This window comes from Cervus elaphus, chromosome 28 (genome assembly GCF_910594005.1).
Source record: "Cervus elaphus chromosome 28, mCerEla1.1, whole genome shotgun sequence".
NCBI classification, from domain to species: Eukaryota; Metazoa; Chordata; class Mammalia; order Artiodactyla; family Cervidae; genus Cervus; species Cervus elaphus.
In genome coordinates this window covers 42,684,019-42,709,289 of record NC_057842.1, presented here as the reverse complement: position 1 = coordinate 42,709,289, position 25,271 = coordinate 42,684,019, and the positions used below count along the sequence as shown (strand labels likewise).

The following is a 25,271-nucleotide window of genomic DNA, read 5'->3' as shown; positions in this document are numbered from 1 at the left end:
TGTCTCCTGAAGACTGGCTCAGAGAGAGATTGCTCTTGGAAGACAAACCTTCAGTTAGGCGCAAGAAAAGTGTGGTGGCTCTGGGCAGAGCAGCAGTGTGGCGGTGGTGCAAACAGTGGTCACCACCAACGCAGACAAGCATGCACTCACCAAGGAGGGGCTGAGACTTGTTGCTTGTGTCTTGCAGTGATTCCCAAGTGACCAGTGCTCAGGTGACTAAATAAGAACCTCTGGGGAGAGAGCTGAGTGCATGCCAAGAATCTGTGTCCCATGTTTAGAGACTCTGTGGCTCAAGGATACGTTCCAGCCACCTGTGTTGGAAAAGTTCCCTAGTTGATACCTCTTAGCTTAAGGAGCTGGAGAAGGCACCCCATTCCCAGTACTCTTGCCTGGAAAATCCCATGGACAGAGGGGCCTGGTGGGCTGCAGTCCATGGGGTCGAGAAGAGTTGGACACAACTGAGCAACTTTACTTTCACCTTTCACTTTCATGCATTGGAGAAGGAAATGGCAACCCACTCCAGTGTTCTTGCCTGGAGAATCCTAGGGACAGTGGAGCCTGGTGGGCTGCTGTCTATGGGGTCACACAGAGTCGGACATGACTGAAGCGACTTAGCAGCAGCAGCTTAAGAAGCAGCTGATAAAACTGGATCCCATCTCAGGAATCCACCACCGTAGGGACTGTAACTCAAGCCCTTGGTTTTCACATGGTTGGTATGACTCAGAGACAAGCATTCTACGCATAAAAACATCCAAAGTGTATACCCTTTTCTGAATGCTTTGTATAAACAAATATTACAATGAATTTTTTTCTGTTGCCTCTCATATTTGATTATTTACCAAGCTTCTTATGGAAGAAATATAATTATAAACAGCAACATAATTCTGTTATAGTTACAAATGTTTTAGGATTCAAGGCCATTAAGTACTGCTGCTAAGTTAAGAATGGTTTTGGCTACAAGTAACAAAATCAACCAACCAACAAACAGTAGTCTATTTGTCTCATTTAGTAAGAAGTCGAGACATAGATAGGTGCTGGTATCGGTCCTTACAGATCAAGAACTGGAGCTAATATCTTTGTGGTTCTCTTGGCCTTTCCTTCATGGCTCCAGCCTCTCTGCATTCAAGACTGGATAGAAGGGAAGGGGCAGGACCACTGGCATCCTGCTCCTGTCTGACTGGCCGATACAGTATCCCATGGCTACTCCTGACGCAAAGAAAGCTGGAAAACTGTGTATTTTGCTTTAGATAAGAAAGGAAAATGGGGAGGGATTGGGTGTTGGAGAGCTACCCTACAGCATCTGCCACAGCTTTCAAATTAAATTTTATCAAGCACCATTTAATTAAATCTAGAAATAGCTGATCAGATATATAATAATAAAACTGTCAGAAAATACTGATATGAAAGTCAGAAATAAAGCTCTCCACTGTCGGTAATTACACAATTTTGTATTGGTCTTTCATTCTCTGTTGGAACCGATTCTAGTTGATGAAGAACATCTGTTCCTTCAATCAGTTGCCTATGTCAGAGAAAAAAAATGGAAAAAAAATTGTCAAGTTTCATGTATACCTTACATTCCTAAATTGAGTCCTGTCTAGCTTAGCTAAGGCTACAAATTAAATTAACCTCAGTCATAAATATCTTGAGTTGCTCTAGATGTGTGTACTCTGTCAGTTTCTCCACACCTGCTCTGGGTCTCTTCCAGTCTGCTATCCTCACTGTCGCCAGAGTGATCTTTTAAAAATGCTAATGTAGTCTCACCTCCCCACTTCAATAATTTCCCATTATCCTTAGGCTAAAGACCGAAGGTCTCTACCACCACCCACCTCCCCGCTCCCTTGAGGGCGCCCTGCAGCATGCTCCCTCGCTCTCGGCCCCAGCTGGACCAGCTCGCAGCACCTCAGCCCCCGTGTGCCCTTCCTGCCCCAGCTGTCTGCCTGGCTCCTGCCTCCCACCCCCCTGCCTGGTCACCTCCTGGCCTGCCTTCGGCTCTCACTCAGCCAATGGCACATGTATAGTGGATGGGGTGTCATATATAGGGGATGTTTCCTAGACACTACCCTGCTTCCCCACCCTACTTAGATCAAGTTCCCCTTCTTTATAGGAGTGATCAGGGATAAGTTTGACACTTGTTTCTATGCTTCATGAGTTAATTTCTGATTCTCCCCTGAGGGCAGAGATCCTGCTGTCGCTTATTGCTGCTCAGTGCCTGGCACAGAGTAGGCACCTCATCGGCATCCACTGAATACATGAATTAAAGGCAGCCCAAAGCCGCGCTAGTTTGAGTCTCTGTACTCATTCAGTGGCCACAAGCCAGAACTCCCTGAGTGGGACTAGACATCTGATGGTTCTCGCAACTGAAAAAAAGGCAGCAGGGGCCAGAGAGTCAGCCCTAAACATAGGACTATGCCCCCTGCCAGGGTTTGGGTTGAAGCAGTAGTTGAGGAGAAGGCGTGATTTCCATTTCACAATCCTTTATGGGGACACAGTGCTGACACTGACCATATGCTCGTCATCTCTCTCTTTTTTTCTTTTGGTGGAGGGGTGTATTTTTTCCATCCCAATTAGAAAACATGACAGCAGGACAAAAAGTATACTGTCAGGATAGAGAGCAGGGAAGAAGTGGACAGACTCACCTTTGTCCAAAGAGGATGTGAAGCCTAGTCTCCAAATTGGTTTCATAGACACGGAATGAGCACCTACTGTATACACCTCTCCAGGTGTTAGGGCACAAGATAAGTGAGGCCCAGTCCCTATTTCCAGTTGTTCACACTGTGCCAAAGAGGACAAGGATGCAGTTTGATTTTGGTAGTTGGTGGGGATTTGTGACCTAAGCCCTGAATGGGATTTTGGCAGACTGAAGGAAGGCAGAAAGTAACAAGACAAGCAGAGGCCCAGAGGGTGTTCTGGGAGGGATGGTACTCTGGGTCTGGCTGCAGCTCAGCTGCCATGTTGAAAGCTTCTAAATGTACATCTCCAGCCCTGGCCCAGCTTGAATCCCTTACTTCTGGTATTGAGGAGTTGCCACCTGCCTGTCATAGAGCTGTTTTCACTTGAAGCATAACTTGTCCATCTTGAATTCATGGTCTTCTCTCCCATATCTTCCTTTTTGTATTCTCTGCTGAAGTGAATGGCACCAACCATCCAACCAGTTCCAAAATCCTCGGCGTTCCTCCAGCTCCTCACTGCCCAGTATGGTAGCCACTAGTCACGGGTGGTGATTACATTTAATTAAATATAGTTCCTCAGTTGCACTGGCCACATTCCAACTGCTCAGTGGCTCTATATGGCTAGGGGCTATCATATTGGGCAGCACTGATCCTAGTATATTTCCATCTCTGTGGAAAGTTCTATTCGGTATCATTGCTCTAGAATTTTCCCATAACCTCACCACCACCATCTAAATAGTCATAAAGTCTTGTTGAATCTAAGTTCCAAATATCTCTTGAATTTGTATTCATTTATCCCCTGCTCATATGTACTGCCAGTGCCTTAAATGAAAACTTCATGGCCTGCTGTTACCATCATCACTTGTTAACTGGCCTTTCTCCTTTCATTTTCATCCTTTGCTAATTAATCCCTCACTTCTGCTCAAAAGATACTTTTTTCAGAATGAAAACCTGGTCATGTTGCTCCTAATTTAAAATTCTTCTCTGGCTTCCCAGGGCCTTCGGGTGGGGGTCCATGCTCAGCAGCCCTTTGAGAGCTGGGCCCTGGCCGTCTCATCTTCTCCAGCCACCACTCTCTCCGTTTCCCCTGGCCACTGAGCTCTAGCCAGGCTAAGTGACTGGTAGGTGGGACACCCTCCTTACTCCTCAGGTCCCTCTGCAAAGGCTCTTCACTCCTTCCAAAATTGATTTTACTCATTTTGATGTCCAGTGTGCTCTATCTGTCTAACTTCTCTATGACTTTCAGTCCTCATTTCACCTTCTCATGAAACTTTCTGTGACTCCTCCCCACTTTAGGGGTCCCTTATAGTGCAATTAATTCCTCCCTAGCACTATTCCCAACATATATCCCTTCTACCTTTGTGTGAATGGACTTGTATTTTGATATTCTTTCCCCATGAAACCACTGGGCAAGGGCATCAACAAGACCGGCTGTGGGTTGACACAGCCTCCCCAAAGGGCATTCCCAGTGTTATCCTTCTGAAGACAAGGCAAGGTAATGTACCAGAAACGAGAGCTTGGATGGAGGGTCTATCTCAAATAGGAGAGGAAATTTCTGTATCTCTCTGGACTTTGCCAGCCATGTCTGAGCTTCTGGAAGCTCAGATGAAGCTGGGGGTGCTCTGTGATGACAGGGAAGAAAAAGCAGCCCCACAGCAGGGAAGGAGGATATCTCTGAAGGAGTTGGTTCTATTTTGTTGGATTCTCTAGTTGCCTACTATGGTATTACTTTTCTGCTTCTCTCTTAACCTTCTCAAGGTCTTGTTTAAATAGTTCAGCCCAGACTCAGCTGTTATTTGGAGGCTTCAGGGGGGAAAAAATGAGATTATACTTAGGCTAGAGCAATAAAGTGGTGCAACTGCCTCTCTGAGGCCAATGTGTTGGTGATAATGATTCAGTGGGAGAGATTCCCCCAAAGATGAATCACATGGGAAAAGCAATCATCAAAAGGAGACCAGACACTCCTCTGCTCACTACCGTCCTGTAAGGATCTGCGTTGGCTTTTACTAAGGAGCTGAAGGGTGTTTGTTGCCTGGCCCTCCCTCCTGTGTTCCCAGTGCACTTTTTACAGAGCTTGCTGTCGCATGGCTCACTGTCTCACGGTTGCTGGGTTTTCTAACATATTATAAGCTCCCTGAAGGCAGAAATTGTGTCTCACCACTCCTTCCCCGGGACTGAGCACTGGGGCTAGCATTTGGTGGGAGCCTAATAAAATGCTAGTTGAGTGAATAGGTCAGAAGGCCAGCAGCAGTGAAGGCTGAAAAAAGATGGGGGGCCAGAGGGTGGAGGACCTAAAATGCCACTCTGAACTCCAGGCTGTATGCATCTGGGGGTGGAGATGGTGACAGAGGCATTAATGTTGCAAAACAGTCTGTGTTTGAGAAAGAGTCTTTTCAGAAGGATATAAAGAATCATCTAAGTATAGGTTGAGGGCAGTGATACTACCAGAAGATGACAGGAAGATATTTAAAAGATCTAAGAAATTGTGAGAATTATTTGGACTTAAAAAAGACTGAAAAATGCATTTTCAAAATCAGAATATAGTTGATTAAGTCCAGGGAAGATGGAGGAAAATGCATTATTTTAGCTTATGTAGCTGTTAAAATTACCTCTTTAAAGAAATCTCCTTTGGCTGAAAATATACTTTATTTTATACTTTTTTAGTCTGGAAATATCATCCATATTACCCTGAAGGAATAATTGTGCTTAAAATTAAAATTGGCCTGGAAGTTTTCCTTGGAATGGAGGGTCAGTAATTATCCCTATGGAGTAGCTGGAATAATCTAAATATTCAGAAACGTTCTGACACTTTATATAGCATTTCAGGAAAGACTAAGTAAGCTTCAACTTATATTCATTTCAGTAATCAAATAGAGATATGAAACACAGGAGTGATGAATAATAGTATCATCACCATTCATTTTAGGTCCACATGCCTATATGCATCTTGCTAATAAATATTCTAATAATTATTACCTGAGACATTTCTATATTTTAAGGGCTTCCCTGGTAGTTCAGATGGTAAAGAATCTACCTGCAATGCAGGAGACCCAGGTTCAATCCCTGGGTCAGGAAGATCCCCTGGAGAAGTGAATGGCTACCCCCTCCACTGTTCTTGTCTGGAGAATTCCATAAATGGAGGACATTGGCAGGCTACAGTTCGTGGGGTCTCAGAATTGGATAGACATGACTGAGCGACTAAGCATGCAAACACGTTCCACAGTTTAAACTGCTCAGTAACAAAAAGTTACTTGTAACTTGGATGACTGTCATCTTTCTCTTCACAGTGTTCATGGATAGTTACTTAAATGGTTTTGCCTCACTTCTGCATCTAAATATATATACATTATTAAGAGCTATGGTATTATTCACTTTAATTGACAGTATCCTTGAGGCTAAAGACCCACAGAAGGATAGATGATGGATGAATGGATGCACAGAACATTGTAATGGCTAAATAGTTTGTGTTTTTAATAGATAGCAAGCTTCTTGTGTGTTCAGTCACTCAGTCGTGTCTGTCTCTTTGCGACCCCATGGACTGTAGCCTGCCAAGCTCCTCTGTCCACAGAATTTTCCAGGCAAAAATACTGGAATGGGTTGCCATTTCCTTCTCCAAGCAAGCTTCTTATGAAATACTTATTTCTAAATATATTTGTCTATAGTATTTGTATTACTTTTGTTTTTTAATTGTTTTTAGTTTACTCATAGACTATGTACAATACTCACCCAAATATTTTTGAACCACATATTAACATATATAAATACCACATAGACAAACTTAAAATGCACATACCCAAAAGCCACATATTTTTTATCTAGATACGGAGTAGCCTGTAGTGTGATATAGAATTGTGACCCATTGCTGTGACGGCCTTTGTTGACCATTCCAAGAACTCCCCTTTTGTTATGAGGAACTGAGAAGTTTTCATCTAGAAAAGACAATACATAGTAGGTCACTAAAACATTTATTTTCTTGACTGATTGTAACACATAGAGCACAAACAGAATGCTTGGTTACACGGATTCTCAATTATATTTATCAATATATTCCAAATTGTAAATATTCTATTTGTTTCATATAACTTTCACTCAACTGGGTTGTTAAAAAAGATAAGCTGGAAAGTCTTATTAGAACTATTTAAATATTTAGCTTTAGTTTATCATTAACATCGTTAAAAACAAGTGTGGTAAGAAAATTGATAACGTAAAAGGAAAAACTTGAAATTAAAATGTAAAAGGAAATGCATACCTTTTTTAGGTATGCATATTAAAGTCAGTAAACATTCTTGTACTGTTTTGACAGTAATATTTTATTCAAACTACCAATGTGATTATTAAAAATGCCTCCTTAGAGATACCTTTCATGGACAGACCCTTCCCGGCACAGCATCTTCTACGGGCCTCTATTGTAGTCTTTAAAATACTCTGTAATTGTTCACAGGTTGTTTCCTGTTTGTGAAGGCAGGGACTTTATCTCATCATACCTTTTATCCCCAGGGCCACCTAGCACATTACTTGGCACATGTGTGGCCTTAAATATTGATAATGAAAATAATTTATGCTTATTGTTAGTAGTCTTTAAGTAAATTTTCATCTCAAACCTTACATGGATTGACCAAGATTTTGTGGAAAGTGATTTTTTTTTTTTTTTTTAGCAAATTTAACAGGTAAAAAGAATTATACAGTGATTATCAGACCACCATTTGCTGGAAGAACCATTTCCAGCATGAAATAAGATTTGCCTCCAAACTCAAAAACACAGAAGTAATAGAAGAGAAAATCAGTAAAAGTTTTCATTCAGGAACTATATCAAATTCTGGGGATAATTGAGAGATGAATATTAACTGTCAAGATTTTCCTAAACTGCAGTTGCTGACTATTCTTAAGTTTCAAAACTAAGCCAACGAAACAGTTAAGCCATCCCCATGGTGGTTACTTTTAGCTTGTTAAACTGCACACTGAATAAGGACCTGAAATCTTATGAAATGCAAATAAAGTATTATTGTGCAAATGTATCTTTATAATTACATTGATACTCCATATTTTTTGGTGGAATAGAGAGTAACCCATTAATTTCACAGAAAATGGCATGGCCTAAGAAATCTGCCCAAGCAAAGATTCAGAGAGTTTTAACAAAATGATATTTGTCATTGCTTTTAGATATTATGATCAATTTTTCTTAAAATCTGGAATTAGCTGGAAAGAAAATTTATAGAGTTGTAACATTTTTACCAAAAATTCTGTGATTGTGGGAGAACTTTTAAAGTATTAAAGGTGTAACTTTGTTTGAACTAGAAATCAGAATAACTGCTGATGAAAATCAGTTTCTGAATTTACTATAAAACTCATTCTGATGTCTATAATGAAAGCAACTACTACTTTACCAGGTTTAGGGAAATTGCCTTGCATTCTCTCTGGTAAGAGAATAATCAGACAGTTTAGGGGCATTTCCATATAATTTTCTGAAGACAGTAATGTCAAGTAGAAATTGGACTTGAATCCTGCAACATCAATTTTTTAAACTTACTGCTCTAATTTTACCAGCATCTTTAAGATGTTCACTATTTATTGTTATATGAAAGTAAAGTAGGTATGCTACCTACCATTTTTTAAACTGCTTTAATGAATTATTTTTTATATTTTTAAATAAATTATAGTTGATTTAAAGTATATTAGTTTCAGGCGTGCAGCATAGTGATTCAGTATTCTTACAGATTATATTCCACTAGAAGTTATTACAAGAAAATGGCTATAATTCCCTGTGCTATATAATATATCCTTGTTGTTTACTTTATACATAGTGGTATGTATCTCTTAATCCTGTACCCTACCTTGTCCCTCCCCTGCTTCCCTCTCCTCTCTGGTAGCCACAGTTTGTTTTCTATATCCATGAGTGTCTCTCTGTATTGCTATATACACTTGTTAGTATTATTTTTTAGATTCATATATAAATGTAACATACAGTATTTGTCTTTCTCTGACTTACTTCACTAAGCATAATACTCTCTAGGTCCATCCACATGGCTGCAAATGACAGTATTTCATTCTTCTTTATGACTGAGTGTGTATTGAGAGATGAATATTGACTGTCAAGATTTTCTAAACTGCAGTTGCTGGCCATTCTTATAAGTTTCAAAGCTAAGTCAACGAAACAAGCCATATCCATGGTGGTTACTTTTATGGTTACAGTGTTCTCAAAATGGAATATTATACATACATATACACTACATAAACACACACACACATATATACATCTCTTTATATATATATGTGTATATATGTATATATACACATATACACACATCCACTACATCTTTATCCATTTATCTGTTGATGCACACTTAGGTTGCTTCCATATCTTGGCTATTATAAATAGTGCTGCTTTGAACACTGGGGCACATGTATCTTTCTGAATTAGTGTTTTTGCTTTTTTTTCTGGATATATACCAAGGAGTGGAATTGCTGGATCATGTTGTAGTTCTATTTTTAGTTTTTTAAGGAACCTCCATACTGTTCTCCATAGCGGCTATACCAGCTACATTCCCACCAACAGTATGCAAGTGTTCTTTTTTCTCCACACCCTCTCCAACATTTGTTATATGTAGACTTTTTGATGATGGCCATTCTGACTGATGTGAAGTGATATCTCAATGAATCAATCATTTTGATTTATATTTCTCCACCCCATGGACTGTAGCCCGCCAGGGTCCTCTGTCCATGGAATTCTCTAGGCAAGAATACAGGAGTGGGTAGCCATTCACTTCTCCAGGGGATTTTCCTGACCCAGGGATTGAACCCACTCCCCTCATTGCAGGCAAATTCTTTGCCTGCTGAGCCACCAGGGAAGCCCCAGTAATTAGTGATATAGAGCATCTTTTCCTGTGCCTGTTGGTCATCTGTATATCTTCTTTGGAAAAATGTCTATGAAGGTCTTCTACCCATTTGATAGGGTTGTTTGGGGTTTTTTGAAATTGAATTGTATGAACTGTTTATATGTTCTGGATATTAACCCCTTGTCAGTCATATCATTCACAAATATTTTATTCTATTCAGTAGGTTGTCTCTTTATTTTTGTAGATGGTTTCCACTGCTATGCAAAAAACCTTTTAAGATTAATTAGACTATTTGTTTTCACTTTTATTTCTTTTGCCTTAGGAAACAGATACAAAGATGCAAAGCAACCTACAGATTTAATGCATTCCCTATCAAAATACCTATGACATTTTTCACAGAACTAGAAAAAATTCTGTGGAACAACAAAAATTTTACAGAACCACAAAATATCCCAAATTGCCAAAGCAGCCTTGGGAAAAAAAGAATAAAGCTGGAGGTATCAGCCTCTCAAACTTCAAACTATACTATAAAACTACAGTAATCAAAACAGCCATGGTACAAGTGCAAAAACAGACACATAGATCAATGGAACAGAGTAAAGAGCCCAGCAATAAATCCATGGTCAATTAATCTATGACAAAGAAGGCAAGAATATACAATGGAGAGAAGAAAATCTCTTCAATAAGTGGTGCTGGGAAAACTGGACAGCTAAAACAAGGAGATTAGAATACACCCTGACGCCCTCAAACTATATGCAAAAATAAACTCAAAATGGATTAAAGACTTCAGTGTAAGATTTGAAACCATAAAACTCCTAGAAGAGAACGTGGGCAGAACATTCTTTGGCACTGAAATTATTTATTTTTAAAACATGTTGACTCTGTGCATGATATTAGGAATAAAAAGCCAAGTGTTCATCAATACATGAATGGATAAATTCTCTAAGAATATTCATAATATTAAACCAGGAAAATGAGAGAATTCCAGCTGTAGACAACATGGATCAATTTCATAGGCAGTGATGAACAAAAGAAACGACACAAAGAACACCTGCCATGTGAGTCCATTCATTATTGTTATTCAGCTGCTAAGTCATGTCAGACTCTGCAACCCCATGGACTGTAGCAGGCCAGGCTTCCCTGTGCTTCACTGTTTCCTGGAGTTTGCCCAAACCATATCCATTGAATCAGTGATGCCATTCAACCATCTCTTCCTCTGTCGCCCATTCTCTTCCTGCCCCCAATTTTTCCCAGCATCAGAGTCCTTTCCAGTGAGTCGGCTCTTCACATCAGGTGGCCAAAGTATTAGAGCTTCATCTTCAGCATCAGTGCTCCAGTGAATATTCAGGGTTGAAGTGAAGTGTTAGTTGCTCAGTCATGTCTAACTCTTTGTGATCCCATGGACTGTAGCACTTGCGCTCCTCTGTCCATGGAATTCTCCAGGCAAGAATCCTGGAGTGGGTAGCCATTCCCTTCTCTAGGGGATCTCCACCCTCCCCGACCCAGGGATTGAACCTGGGTCTCCTGCATTGCAGCCCAGTTCTTTGCTGTCTGAGCCACAAGGGAAGCCCAAGTCCACTTCATATAAAGTCCAAAAAGAGGAAAAACTTAATTTTTTTATTTAGGGATTTATGCATGAGTGATTGGAGAATCCCATGGACCAAGGAGCCCGGCAGGCTACAGTCCATGGGGTTGCAAAGAGTTGGACACGACTGAAGTGACTTAGCACGCACGCACGCATGAGTGGTAAAACTAACAAGGAAAGCAAGGAAAAAGTTAGGTTAGAGGTTACCTCTAAGAGGGAGATGGAGTTATTATTGAGGATGGACAGATGAGGTGCTTTTGGCATGCTGGTGGTTCTTTCTTGACAAGGATGGTAATATAGAGGGTTGCTTTATAATTAGTTTTAAATTATACAGATGAAATTTACATATATATTATAAATCTCAGAATTTTAAAAAATAGCCCTTAAGTGGCTACCCAGCCATATTATCTTCAGTTTTTAATTCTACCAAAAAATACTTTTGTACAACTTTTAGATGCATTATTGAATATTAACAGTGTATCAGGCTCTCTGCTTTTTGTTAATGTCTACTTTCATTTAAAGGAGATCTCAGAATTAGACAAATGGATTTTAAGTGCTGTATCTGTTTGTTAATTAGAGCACATGCTAATATTAAGAAACTGGTCTACTGAAAGTAATAAGGATAATCCAGTATTTAAATATATTACTGACTCCCCTAGTGGCGCAGTGGTTAAGAGCCCTGCCAATGCAGGGGTCACGGATTCAATCCCTGGTCCTGGAAGATTCCACATGCTGCAGAGAGGCTGGGCCCGTGCACCGCAAGTGCGGAGCCTGTGCTCTGGAGCCCGTGATCTACAACTGCCGAGCCTGCGTGCTTAGAGCCCACGCTCTGCAACAAGAGAAGCCACTGCAGTGGGAAGCCTGCTCACCGCAATCAAGAGTAGCCCCTGTCCACCACAGCTAGAGAGAGCCCGCGCAAAGCATCAAGGACCCAGCACAGCCAAAATGAATAAAATTATTTAATATATATACCCTTTCTTTTCTTCTGCTTTTCACGTAAATAGCCTTTTCCCTAGTCAGCCCAAGCCATGGAGTCCCCAATCCTTTGAAAGTGGACAGGATTAGGGATATTATACAAGGAATACAAAGCAGGGGAAGAGTTGATGTTTAGCTTCTAACATTCACAACAGGATCTGGGAAGACAAAAAAAGCTGTGATTCAAAATAAAGCAAAACAAGGCTTCCCTGGTGGCTCAGTGGTTAAGAATCCGCCTGCCAATGCAGGAGACACGGCTTCAATCCCTGGTCCGGGAAGATCCCACAGGCTGTGGGTCAGCTAAGCCCACATGCCACAACTACTGAGCCTGTGCTCTAGACCCGGGGCCCACGACTCCTGAGCCTAAGCCCCGCAACCTCCTGAAGCCCGCACGCTCTGGAGCCCGTGCTGTGCGGCCAGAGAAGCCACCAAAGGAGACGCCTTCATGCCGCAGCTAGAGCAAAACCCAGCAGCAACAAAGACCCAGCACAGCCAGAAATAAATGAAAAATTATTCAAAATAAAGCAGAACAGACTTTCCTCAAGTTAAAGACTAACCAATTTATGAAACAACAATTATGTAAAGTTTATTTCATTCTTTTAAATTCACTGTGTCAAGCTTAATAAAAGTGATTTTTGTGGTTATAACTTTTTAAGAAGCCCTGGGTTTTAACTGTGCATCTCATGGAAATACGGTCCAGTGAGAGAACGTAGAAGAAGGCTGACTGTTGATGTAATAACTAACGTTCCATGGGGCCGGGGGAGGGCGGGTCTACATGAAGCGGGAACCCAGGCCGTAGCTGTTTTGAATACTGGCCCCACATTCTCTCTTTCAGCCATTTGTCTTTCCCCTGGGAGCATCCCTTTTCACTTGACAGTGTACTGAATTCCTGATTCTGCACTGCCGGACAAACAGGAGTGAAAGCTTCCCTAAGCCCACCAGGCTCCCTGGGCACCAAAGGAGCCAGGCCTCCAGCTGGAGAGGAAATCCCCAGAATATCTAATGGGAGCAAAAGGGGAATGGACGGAGGCATGGGGATGTCCAGAGGGACAAGTGAGGAGATGAGCCAAGAGATCGATCTCCTGGACAGAAGACCCAGGCTCTGCCTGGGACTGCACTTCCAAGCAGAAAGAGTTTGGGTGATCCGATAATGACTGGGGGGTGAAGTTTGGTGGACCCTGATCGGAGATTAAGGACTTCAGGAAAGCTGCCCAAATGCCCTTTCCTCGTCTGCAATGTCTTATTTTAAGACCTAGCTCAGAGCTTCTCTGGTCAGCACCCTCAGCTCTCCCAGGCAGTTGTTCTTTCCTGCCACACTGGCTTCTTACTCTATAAAGGCACTGGGCACCGCTCCAGTACTTTATCTGTTTAAACATCTGTCTGGGCAAAAACACTGAAATCCTTAAGGGTGGAAACTTGGCCATAACATCTATGTTTCCTGAGGTCCTAGCACCATGTTGGCTAGGAATTTAAAGTTATATGAACAAATAAATAAATGAGTGATGTTACTTGCATGATTTCATTTGATAAAGCTGTCTCCGTATGAATTTAGAAGGAAAACTAGCTCTTTTCCTGTTCTCTTTGGCCATTGGTTCAATATGATTATTAAAAAAAAAAAAAATTTTTCATTTTATTAAAATATAGACACAAAAAGCCTTGTAAAACTAATGTATAGTTAGAGTTATTGTTAAGGTTATTATAAGGTAAATGCCCTTTTAAATACCATTCAGGCCAAGAAAAAGAACTTTGCCAGCCTTTCCCAGAGTCTCTTGGCAAGTCCCTCTCCCCCTCCAAAAGCAGGCACTTAATGTTTTATGTAACTCACGTAGAGTTTTGCCATCCAAGTGTGCCTCTGTAGGCACTATAGTTCAATCTCTCTCATTTTACCGGACTTGTTATGCCTTTTAAATCTCTCTTAATCCACAGGTTTTATTTCTGTCCCTTTCTTTTCCTTGCACTGTATCTGTTACTGAACCTGAGCTAGTTTCCCTTTAGGATTTCTCCCAGGCTGGAGTCTGCCGATTGCACACACACGGTGCAGTTCAACAGGTTTCTCTTGTTCCCCGTCCTGTCAGGTCTGTGTTAATGCTTGTGCTGAAGATGCATATTGCTTCACTTCGATGGACATGCGAGGGAGGGAGTGACTTGAGCATGATGAAGCTCACCCCAGCTTTAATGTGCCGTTCCCTGCAGGAGAATCACCAGGTAACTGTAGGAAGACGGCCTTCACTGGACTGAGCCAGCTGCCCAGGAGCACAGACACCTCAGACGTGACCAACCCCCGTGGTCACCGCATGTGAGCCGCGTCCACCCACGTCTGGAGTGACAGCCTTCCTCCGGCTGCAGAGAACGCTCCTTCCACCACCTCCAGATCACTCACAAGCTGCAGCTCTTCCCACACCGCCTCCACAGACATCAGGGGCTTTGCAGGGTAAGGTGCCTTATTTATTATCACACTGATGTGTTTCTTGACCACATAAAACATACAAAACTAGGTTACTGTTTTTATTATATTGCGAACTTATTTTTTAATATGTCACTGAGGAGTTTCTTTTTCTTAACCTCAGTTTTGCCATCAGTCAGCCCTGTGGTTTTTACTGTGTGGTTTGACAAAGCACAGAGATCTTTTAAGAATATGTTACTAGCAGAACTGGTTGCATTTCTCACAAATTGGATGCTGGGCCCAAAAGCTTCATCAGGCTCATGCTGTATCCCTTTGGTAGTGCGTTCTCTCAGCAGAAGGCCCACACTGTCTGATTGTCCCTGTTCTTGTGAAGGGAGCAGATACTAATGCAGCAAATGCCCACATCCATTATTTCACTGGGGGCAGCAAAGTGGTGACATTCTAATTTCCTTTTCACTGTTAATTGGAATACTTTTATATAGCAAGATGTTTCCCCTTATCTATGATTTAGTATAGTTCCTATAGGAGAGGCAAGAGAAATGCTTGATTTTTACCTATATTTATCAGTTTTCAAGATAATGAATTCGTTTCCTATCATTTCCCTGAAGGTAAACAAGTGGGATTTATTTTACAATATCATTATGAACTCATGGATTTAAAATCTTTGTTGGGTTTCAGTTAGCTGCAATTAGCACTCAAATTACTCCATCTTTGACCAGTGAGAGACTCTTCAAATTGACTCCTGAGCCCTTTGCCATGACCCCAGTAAACACTTAATAGTGCTCTTGGCTAGGTCATGATAGCATGACTGAACATGAGCTTCCACGCTCATTTTGAAATTTCCTGTCTCAAAACTGGAATCTGCCATGTTTTCCGGAGACCCTAGTTTCTTTAAGCAAGAAATGACATTTCAAAACAACAATCTAAATTCTAGGAGAATGTATCACTACTGGGCTGGTCACTGTAGATAAATTTCATGGCCAGAACTAAAATATAGATATGATACTTCTTGAGTTTAACAGGATATTTCCAATTCTAATTCAGGACTATGGAATATTTTACTTACTAACCTCTATCATATTTCATCTGTATTTCCTTTCTTCCACAATAAAGATTCTAATTCTCAAGGACAGGAAATTATAAAATTAGAATATCTCATAATTACTTGTTTTTTCCTACATTGTATATAAAACAATCTCAGTATAATACAACTATCACCAGTAAAATTTAACTGAAAAAAAAATTTTGCGTATATTCTCCCCATTTCTTTCATTTTTAAAAAAATTGTTAGACTAAGCATATAGTCATTATATATCATACTCTCACCCTTTTATCTGTCATTAAATTTTAGTTTTATAAGTAATTATATGATTAATGTTCACCACCAATTCTTCTGTCAGGATCCCTCTTGTAATCTGGCTGAATGAAACTCATTCTGCAATCATTGATTCCTCAGAACGACTCATGACAACACTATTCCCTGAAGTTTTACACATTGATAACCCTGTGTGCCCTTTAAAATTCACATTCAGTTTGACTGGATATAAAGTCCCCAGGTCACATTTCATTTTAATTGAGCATCATAAATATATTACTCTGTTTTCTTCTGGCATAAGAATATGATGATAATGTACTTTTCTTTCCCTTATAAATCACTTACTGTTTTTGTTTAACTGCCCAAAGATTCTTTTTCTTTTCTTTAATGTCTAATAATATTAGTAAAATATGTCTGGTGTTGGTTGTTCTGGTTCAGTATTGTCAGGTAGCTGTCTGTTCTTTCAGTAAGTAGTTTCAGGTTTTTAAAAAGATATTTTTACTTGAGGTATGAACATGCAGTAAAATGTATATATTTTAGATGTTTGGTTTGATGCATTTTGACAGTTGGGTATAGTTGTGTAACCACCACCCAAACAAAATACAGAATATCAGATCCTTTTTTATTTCAGGAAAGCTTTTTAAAATTATGATTCTTAGCATCTGTTCCATTCCCTTCTATTGGTTTAATTCCTTAAGGATAGTTATCATCTGTATGCTGGATCTTCTTTCTATATCACTTTCTTGTAAATCCTTTTCATCTTTATTCATCTCATTTTGGTTTAAAAAAATGTTTTTCTCTTTCTGCCTTTTGCTTCTTTTAATACACATATCAGTTGTTTTTATTTGGTCTTGTGTTCCTTATAATTTGTTCATTTCTGGAATTTTCTTTTATTGTTAGCGCTTTTATTCAGTTCTGTAAACAGCCTCATATCTGAGGTTTTCTAATTCTGATTTACAAGTTCTTTCCTGTCACATCATTTTCTTTATGTCTTGTAGCTCATTTTGAAATCAGTTTGACCTGTGAGCTTTCTTTCTATGGTACTTTCATTATCTGTAGTTATATGACTATGCACCTTTTTTTTTTTTCTTCAAGAAAATTTCTGCTGCTTCCTAATGCAACTTTATTTTTATGTAAAATTAGTCTCCCTCAGTGTTTAGAAGGAGGTATGGCTTTAGAAGGAAGGCAGCTTCCCAACTTCACAAACTCCCTTTAGGGCTGTTTGCATGTGCTGTTCATCTATGTGGCAGCTTGGTTTCTGGGATTCCTGGCTCTGTTCCCTTTCCCTCTTCATCCCTGTTATCCCAATACCTGCATAATTTTGACTCCATTCCCCACACTTCTTCCTCAGTGTGGGCCTGTCCTAGAACAGAGGGCTTTCAGATCAGTTTTGAGAGTTCACAGAGGTTTGACTGCTCTGGCCTCAAGCCTAATGAGGGGTCCCATACACTACCCTGCTCTTGCCTATTGTGGGGTTTTATATCCTCAGCTCTGACAAAAATGTCCTGCTTTTGCTCATATCCATGCTGATACCATGCGGATTGTGTGACTGTTGGTAGTTTGACCTCACCTGTTTATATTTGAAATTCGTGTAGATACGTTGCATGTAGTTTTGTTGTGTTACCCATGGGACTTTAGTTTTCCCATCTAGTTTTTTGTCTATTTTTAGGTTGAGATTTCAAAAAGTTAAAAAAACTATGCCACTACCACCATCGTCTTCCCAGGATTCCCAATGGCAGTCTTAGTAGGATGATTATCAGATACCAGTTCTAAGTACGAGCATAGCAAAATACAAGCCTTAAAAATATAAATTCCCTTCTACCCTTACAATCTTAATTCTAGAAACTTATTCTGAAGAAATAATACAGTGAGGCAAGTGAAAGACTGTATGTACAAAGCTGTTCTGAACTGAATTGGGGTGCCTTCCCACCTATCCCAGTTTTAACTCCTACTTCTAGCATGTGTCCTTGTAGTCTATTATTCCAAACGCCATCTTATTTGGGATCATAAAATTGTCCAGTCCTATTGAATTTGAATAATCAATTAAAATGTGACTGATAAAATTTAAAGACACATACCTTCAAATGTTGGTCCATAAATTGACTCTCCATTATCTCCTTTTCCAGCAACTATATCTGAGAAATAGCAGTAAATAAAATTAAAATTCAGAAACTAAAAAAGAGATAATGGCAGGGGGAAAATGCTTTAAATTATGATTCCATTTATAACAATAACTACAGTAAGTGACCTAATTGTTCAGTATCTACACCATGATAATATTTCTATAATTATTTCACTTGTATTTTGTAAGTACTTTAACATTCATGATTCCATTTTTTTCCCCTCATAACTCCCAAGTAGGCTAAATTTAATGTAAAACCTTTGAAGTGATGAAGTATTAAATTATAATTGTGGCCAGAATTTAAATTAAGTGTGTTCATATAGGTTCGACTTACTTCACAAGTTATTCCATGGTCGATCTTACTTTTCAGAAAAAAACGGAAAGATTAAGCTGAGGATGAAACAGGAGTGGTGAGGTCCTTTTAACACAAGAATGACCATTATATCTACTGCTCTGGGCAGGAATCCCTTAGAAGAAATGGAGTAGAAATCATAGTCAACAAAAGAGTTCGAAATGCAGTACTTGGATGCAATCTCAAAAAATGACAGAATGATCTCTGTTCGTTTTCAAGGCAAACCATTCAATATCATAGTAATCCAAGTCTATGCCCCGACCCGTAACGCTGAAAAAGCTGAAGTTGAACAGTTCTATGAAGACCTACAAGACCTTCTAGAACTAACACCCAAAAAAGATGTCCTTTTCATTATAGGGGACTGGAATGCAAAAGTAGGAAGTCAAGAAACACCTGGAGTAACAGGCAAATTTGGCCTTGGAGTACGGAATGAAGCAGGGCAAAGGCTAGTAGAATTCTGCCAAGAGAACGCACTGGTCATAGCAAACACCCTCTTCCAACAACACAAGAGAAGACTCTACACATGGACATCACCAGATGGTCGACACCAAAGTCAGACTGATTATATTCTTTGCAGCCAAAGATGGAGGAACTCTATACAGTCAGCAAGAACAAGACTGGGAGCTGACTGTGGCTTGGATCATGAACTCCTTATTGCCAAATTCAGACTGAAATTGAAGAAAGTAGAGAAAACCACTAGACCATTCAGGTATGACCTAAATTAAATCCCTTATTAAATTAAATTAATTAAATTAAATCCCTAAATAAAATCCCACTTACAGTGGAAGTGAGATAATAGATTTAAGGTACTAGATCTGATAGACAAGAGTGCCTGATGAACTATGGATGGAGGTTCGTGACACTGTACAGGAGACAGGAATCAAGACCATCCCTAAGAAAAAGAAATGTTAAAAAGCAAAATGGCTTTTTGAGGAGGCCTTACAAATAGCTGTGAAAAGAAGGGAAGCAAAAAGCAAAGGAGAAAAGGAAAGATATACCCATTTGAATGCAGAGTTCCAGAGAATAGCAAGGAGAGATAAGAAAGCCTTCCTCAGTGATCAATGCAAGGAAATAGAGGAAAACAGTAGAATGGGAAAGACTAGAGATCTCTTCAAGAAAATTAGAGATAACAAGGGAACTTTTCATGCAAAGATGGGCTCAATAAAGGACAGAAATGGTATGGACCTAACGGAAGCAGAAGATATTAAGAAGAGGTGGCAAGAATACACAGAAAAACCGTACAAAAAAGATCTTCATGACCCAGATAATCAAGATGGTGTGATCACTCACCTAGAGCCAGACATCCTGGAATGTGAAGTCAAGTGGGCCTTAGAAAGCATCACTACAAACAAAGCCAGTGGATGTGATGGAATTCCAGTTGAGCTATTTCAAATCCTAAAAGACGATGCTGTGAAAGTGCTGCACTCAATATGCCACCAAATTTGGAAAACTCAGCAGTGGCCACAGGACTGGAAAAGGTCAGTTTTCATTCCAGTCCCAAAGAAAGGCAATCCCAAAGAGTGCTCAGATTACCGCACAATTGCACTCATCTCACACGCTAGTAAAGTAATGCTCAAAATTCTCCAAGTGAGGCTTCAGCAATACGTGAACCGTGAACTTCCAAATGTTCAAGCTGGTTTTAGAAAAGGCAGAGAAACCAGAGATCAAATTGCCAACATCTGCTGGATCATCAAAAAAGCAAGAGAGTTCCAGAAACATATCTATTTCTGCTTTATTGACTCTGCCAAAGACTCTGACTGTGTGGATCACAATAAACTGTGGAAAATTCTGAAAGAGATGGGAATACCAGCCCACTTGACCTGCCTCTTGAGAAACCTGTATGCAGGTCAGGAAGCAACAGTTAGAACTGGACATGGAACAACAGACTGGTTCCAAATAGGAAAAGGAGTATGTCAAGGCTGTATATTGTCACCCTGCTTATTTAACTTATATGCAGAGTACATCATGAGAAATGCTGGGCTGGAAGAAGCACAGGCTGGAATCAAGATTGCTGGGAGAAATATCAATAACCTCAGATACGCAGATGACACCACCCTTATGGCAGAAAGTGAAGATAAACTAAAGAGCCTCTTGATGAAAGTGAAAGAGGAGAGTGAAAAAGTTGGCTTAAAGCTCAACATTCAGAAAACTAGGATCATGGCATCCAGTCCCATCACTTCATGGCAAATAGATGGGGAAACAGTGGAAACAGTTGCTGACTTTATTTTTCTGGGCTCCAAAATCACTGCAGATGGTGACTGCAGCCATGAAATTAAAAGACGCTTACTCCTTAGAAGGAAAGTTATGACCAACCTACACAGCATATTAAAAAGCAGAGACATTACTTTGCCAACAAAGGTCTGTCTGATCAAGGCTATGGTTTTTCCAGTGGTCATGTATGGATGTGAGAGTTGGACTGTAAAGAAAGCTGAGTGCCGAAGAATTGATGCTTTTGTACTGTGGTGTTGGAGAAGACTCTTGAGAGTCCCTTGGACTGCAAGGAGATCCAGCCAGTCTGTCCTAAAGGAGATCAGTCCTGGGTGTTCATTGGAAGGACTGATGTTGAGCTGAAACTCCAATACTTTGACCAGCTGATGCGAAGAGCTGACTCATTGGAAAAGATCCTGATGCTAGGAAAGATTGAAGGCAGGAGGAGAAGGGGACGACAGAAGATGAGATGGTTGGATGGCATCACTGACTCGATGGACATGGGTTTGGGTGGACTCCGGGATTTGGTGATGGACAGGGAGGCCTGGCGTGCTGCAGTCCATGGGGTCGCAAAGAGTCGGACATGACCAAGCGACTGAACTGAACTGAACTGAAAATAGATGCTCTAGAAAGAATTAATGTTCAAATTTTTATTCTTTGGAACTCTATAGTGATGACTCATTTATCTGGTGTTTCAGAACTGAAGTTCCTTTGCAATACAAAGAGTTTTTTTTAATGGTATTTATAGAACCTGTTTCACATTATATGCATATTTTGGCTTAGGCAATGATCCTACTATAAAACTCCTCTCTGCACAGCTATAGCAGAACCAAAGCTAACTCTAGTGAAACTAGAGGTCTCTGAGGTCTGTGTTCTCCCCATCACCCCCTTTTCTTCTTTCAGTTCTTTAGATGGCCCTCCTCGAATAATGTGCAATAAATAAATGTTGAAGAACTTGCCCATTTAAACTCAGTATGAGCACTTTATAATAAAAGTGTCTATGTTATTTAAAGAAATCTGATGCAACAGCAAGCATGTGAAGAGAATTTATGCAGGAAAGGGGCATATAGCATTTAAATTATACTACTCATAAAGCTGGTTCAAAAGTTAACTGATAAACCTTAAGTCTCAACCTATTCTGCCAGACATATACTTCCTTCCTGCCACCCCCACCCCACTCACCACACAGCCCAAGGCTGTTCTCAGAAGCCTGCTGCAGTAGCCACAGGCTAGATCTGGGTTTGGAGAAGTTGAATGTCCTCTCGCACCAATTCCTTCCTTTCCCAGAGTTTGCTTTGCTCGGTGAACCGGCCCAGGTGATTCCCCTCTGCTGACTTGTGTCAACACCAGTGACACTCCCTTGTTTTCTCTCTCCAACACTTGCCACTACTCTTGCCCTTTGCTTTTGATCTCCCAGGTGAATATTTTATATTGACAGCATGTCAGTCAGTATTTAATATTTTTTTGTGGCCATAACCCACCCCTTTGAGTTCAGCTCTGGATATCTTCTATACTTGTGACAACAGATTTCAGCAATGCAAAACAGTGGTTAAAAGTAAACTCCGAAGTCAGATGATTTTGATTTTGACCTTGATGTTGGTTACCTTTCCCAACACTGTTCCCTCATCTGCTATAGACAGTGATGATGGGAGGTGCCTCCCAGGTAGCTCTGAGTGTGAAATGCAGTCATGTAGGGAGAGCACGTGTATGGTGCCTGGCAGAGCACCATGCTCCTTCACTAGTGGCCATTATTATTGTGCAGCGTCACACACTTATGGAATGCATCTTCTCATTATCATTTTCACCATCATTCTGACGACCATGATGATGATAAAATATATTAAAGTAAATCTCAGGAGATCCTTCTCAGGGCAGTAGGCCTTGGGGGAGCCACAAACAGGATCCTGCCGAAGTGACTTAACAACTTGGTATCTTCATTAACTTCAGACACAAACAAAATGTATGTTTCCTGTTTATCTGTGCATTCATTCTTTGAACAAACTTTTAAAAAGCATCTACTAATACTGTATGCTAGGCACTGTTCTCTAACTTGAGGATGTAACAGTGAATGAAATAGATAAAAATCTCTGCCCTCATGGAACTTATATTCTATTGAAAAGAAACAGACAGTCAGTTAACAAAGAAGTATTAATAGTATGTCCTGTGGTGAAAAGTGCTAGAAAGACAAATAAAGCTAGGTAAGGGGACAGGAGAGCAGCCCAGAAAGGGGTGAGGAGAGGTATATGGAGAGGAAGGTGGCAGTTTTTGAATAGGGTGGTCAGGTAAGTCCCTCCTGAGATAAACTCTTAGCAAAAACCAGAAACAGGTCAGGGGGTGATGCAGGGGGACATGCAGAGGAATAGCTGGGTGTACGTATCTCCGGCAGAAGAAACAATGAAAGACCTCAGGGCATACATATGCTTGATATACTTAAGGAATAGCAAGGAGCCCTATGTGTGGAGCAGAGTTAGCAAGAGGGAGAGGTCAGATGATGAGATGGGAGTTGAGAGAGGAAGAAGACTTTGTGGAGCCTCTCGGTCCCAGAGAGCAAGCAGCAGTGCCTGGAAGCATCCTAGGGCACACCACCAAACCACAGTCAGTTCCTGCACTCCAAAATTCTACGCAAAGCCCTCTCAAGGAGGAGGGTGCTTATGGAGCTTAGCGGTTTCAATACACCATGTCCTTGAATCCTCACCATATCCTGTGATATTATAATTATCCCCATTTTGTGATTAGGAAACTGACTCAGAGATGACAAGTTCCTTATCCAACATGGTACAACTTATACATGTCAGTTTGGATCTGAATTTATTAACCAGAACTTTTTTTCCAAACTCTTTAAACATCATTGCTTTGTTACCTGAAAACATGAACTGAGACCTATGCACTTTTTGGAAATGTTACTTCAAATAAATAAATATCATGGTCCACTTTCCCCAAATCCTGCCCTGGCGCACAGGGGTGAGTGGAGGTCTAGCTAAAATCAAAACAGAACACCGCATCTGGAAGATCAGTGACTACACTGAACTAAGTATCAGGAGACACGGATGTGGGCCCTCTTGAGGATTATCTTATGCTAACAAAAAATCAAAAACAGTCTAAATGTTCACCAGTGGGAAATTACTTCAACTGGCATAGCAATATGATGAAAAACTAGGCAGATCCTAAACATTTTATATGTCAATATACATAACCACATAAAATTTTTAGGGGCTTCCTTGGTGGCTCAGATGCGGGAGACATGGGTTCGATCCCCGGGTTGGGAAGATCTCCAGGGGGAGGGCATAGCAACCCACTCCAGTATTCTTGCCTTGAAAATCCCCATGGACAGAGGCACTGGGCAGGCTACAGTCCATGGGGTTGCAGAGTTGGACACGACTGAGAGACTAAGCACAGCATAGCACAAGTTTTTCATTATATTGCTATGCTGATTTAATTAATTTCCCATTGTTGAACATTTAGATTGTCTTTCATCTTTTGTTAGTATAAGACAATCCTCAAAAGTGCCCATAAAAATTTTATGTATTTATGTGTACTGATGTGGGCTTTCCCAATGGCTCAGGGGTAATGCAGGAGACTTGGGTTTGATCCCTGGGTTGGGAAGACACCTAAGAAGAGGAAATGGCAACCCACTCCAGTATTCTTGCCTGAAAAATCCCATGGACAGAGAAGCCTGGTAGGCTACAGTCCAAAGGGTTGCACAGAGCCAGACATGACTGAGCACGTGTGCGCGCACACACACACACAAACACACACACACACACACACTGAGCACGTGCGCGCACACACACTGACATGACCAGGGACAGAGAAGCCTGGTAGGCTACACACACACACACACACACACACACACACACAGACACACACACACACACACTGAGCACGCGCACACACACACACTGACATGACCAGGGACAGAGAAGCCTGGTAGGCTACACACACACACACACACACATACTCAGCACGCGTGCGCACACACACTGACATGACCAGGGACAGAGAAGCCTGGTAGGCTACACACACACACACACACACACACAGACACACACACAGACACACACACTGAGCACGCGCACACACACACACTGACATGACCAGGGACAGAGAAGCCTGGTAGGCTACACACACACACACACACACACACTCAGCACGCGTGCGCACACACACTGACATGACCAGGGACAGAGAAGCCTGGTAGGCTACACACACACACACACACACACACAGACACACACACAGACACACACACTGAGCACGCGCACACACACACACTGACATGACCAGGGACAGAGAAGCCTGGTAGGCTACACACACACACACACACACACTCAGCACGCGTGCGCACACACACTGACATGACCAGGGACAGAGAAGCCTGGTAGGCTACACACACACACACACACACACACACACTGAGCACTCGCGCACACACACACTGACATGACCAGGGACAGAGAAGCCTGGTAGGCTACACACACACACACTGAGCACGCGCACACACACACACATACTGAGCACGCGCGTGCACACACACTGACACACACACTGAGCACGCGCGCGCGCGCACACACACTGACACACACACACACACACACTGAGCACGCGCGCGCGCACACACACTGACACACACACACACTGAGCACGCGCGCGCGCACACACACTGACACACACACACACACACACTGAGCACGCGCACACACACTGACACACACACACACACACACACTGAGCACGCGCGCGCGCACACACACTGACATGACCAGGCTTTCCAGGTGGTGCTAGTGGTAAAGAACCCGCCTGCCAATGCA

General features: G+C 41.3%; 1 protein-coding gene across 6 annotated transcripts in view; it reads right to left on the bottom strand.

Annotated features, from left to right (window-relative positions):
* Positions 1–1,310: 1,310 nt before the first annotated feature.
* The window catches only part of PPIL6 (peptidylprolyl isomerase like 6), a 36,391-nt gene continuing 12,430 nt past the window's right edge, over positions 1,311–25,271 (bottom strand). For all 6 annotated transcript variants that reach the window (XM_043889964.1, XM_043889965.1, XM_043889968.1 and 3 more), the window contains 3 exons: positions 17,860–17,916; positions 6,463–6,598; positions 1,311–1,519 (listed from right to left, as the gene is read on the bottom strand). In XM_043889964.1, coding sequence (XP_043745899.1) covers positions 1,408–1,519; positions 6,463–6,598; positions 17,860–17,916 — 305 coding nt within the window. In that variant the 3' untranslated portion in view covers positions 1,311–1,407. The remainder of the gene's footprint in view (positions 1,520–6,462; positions 6,599–17,859; positions 17,917–25,271) is intronic.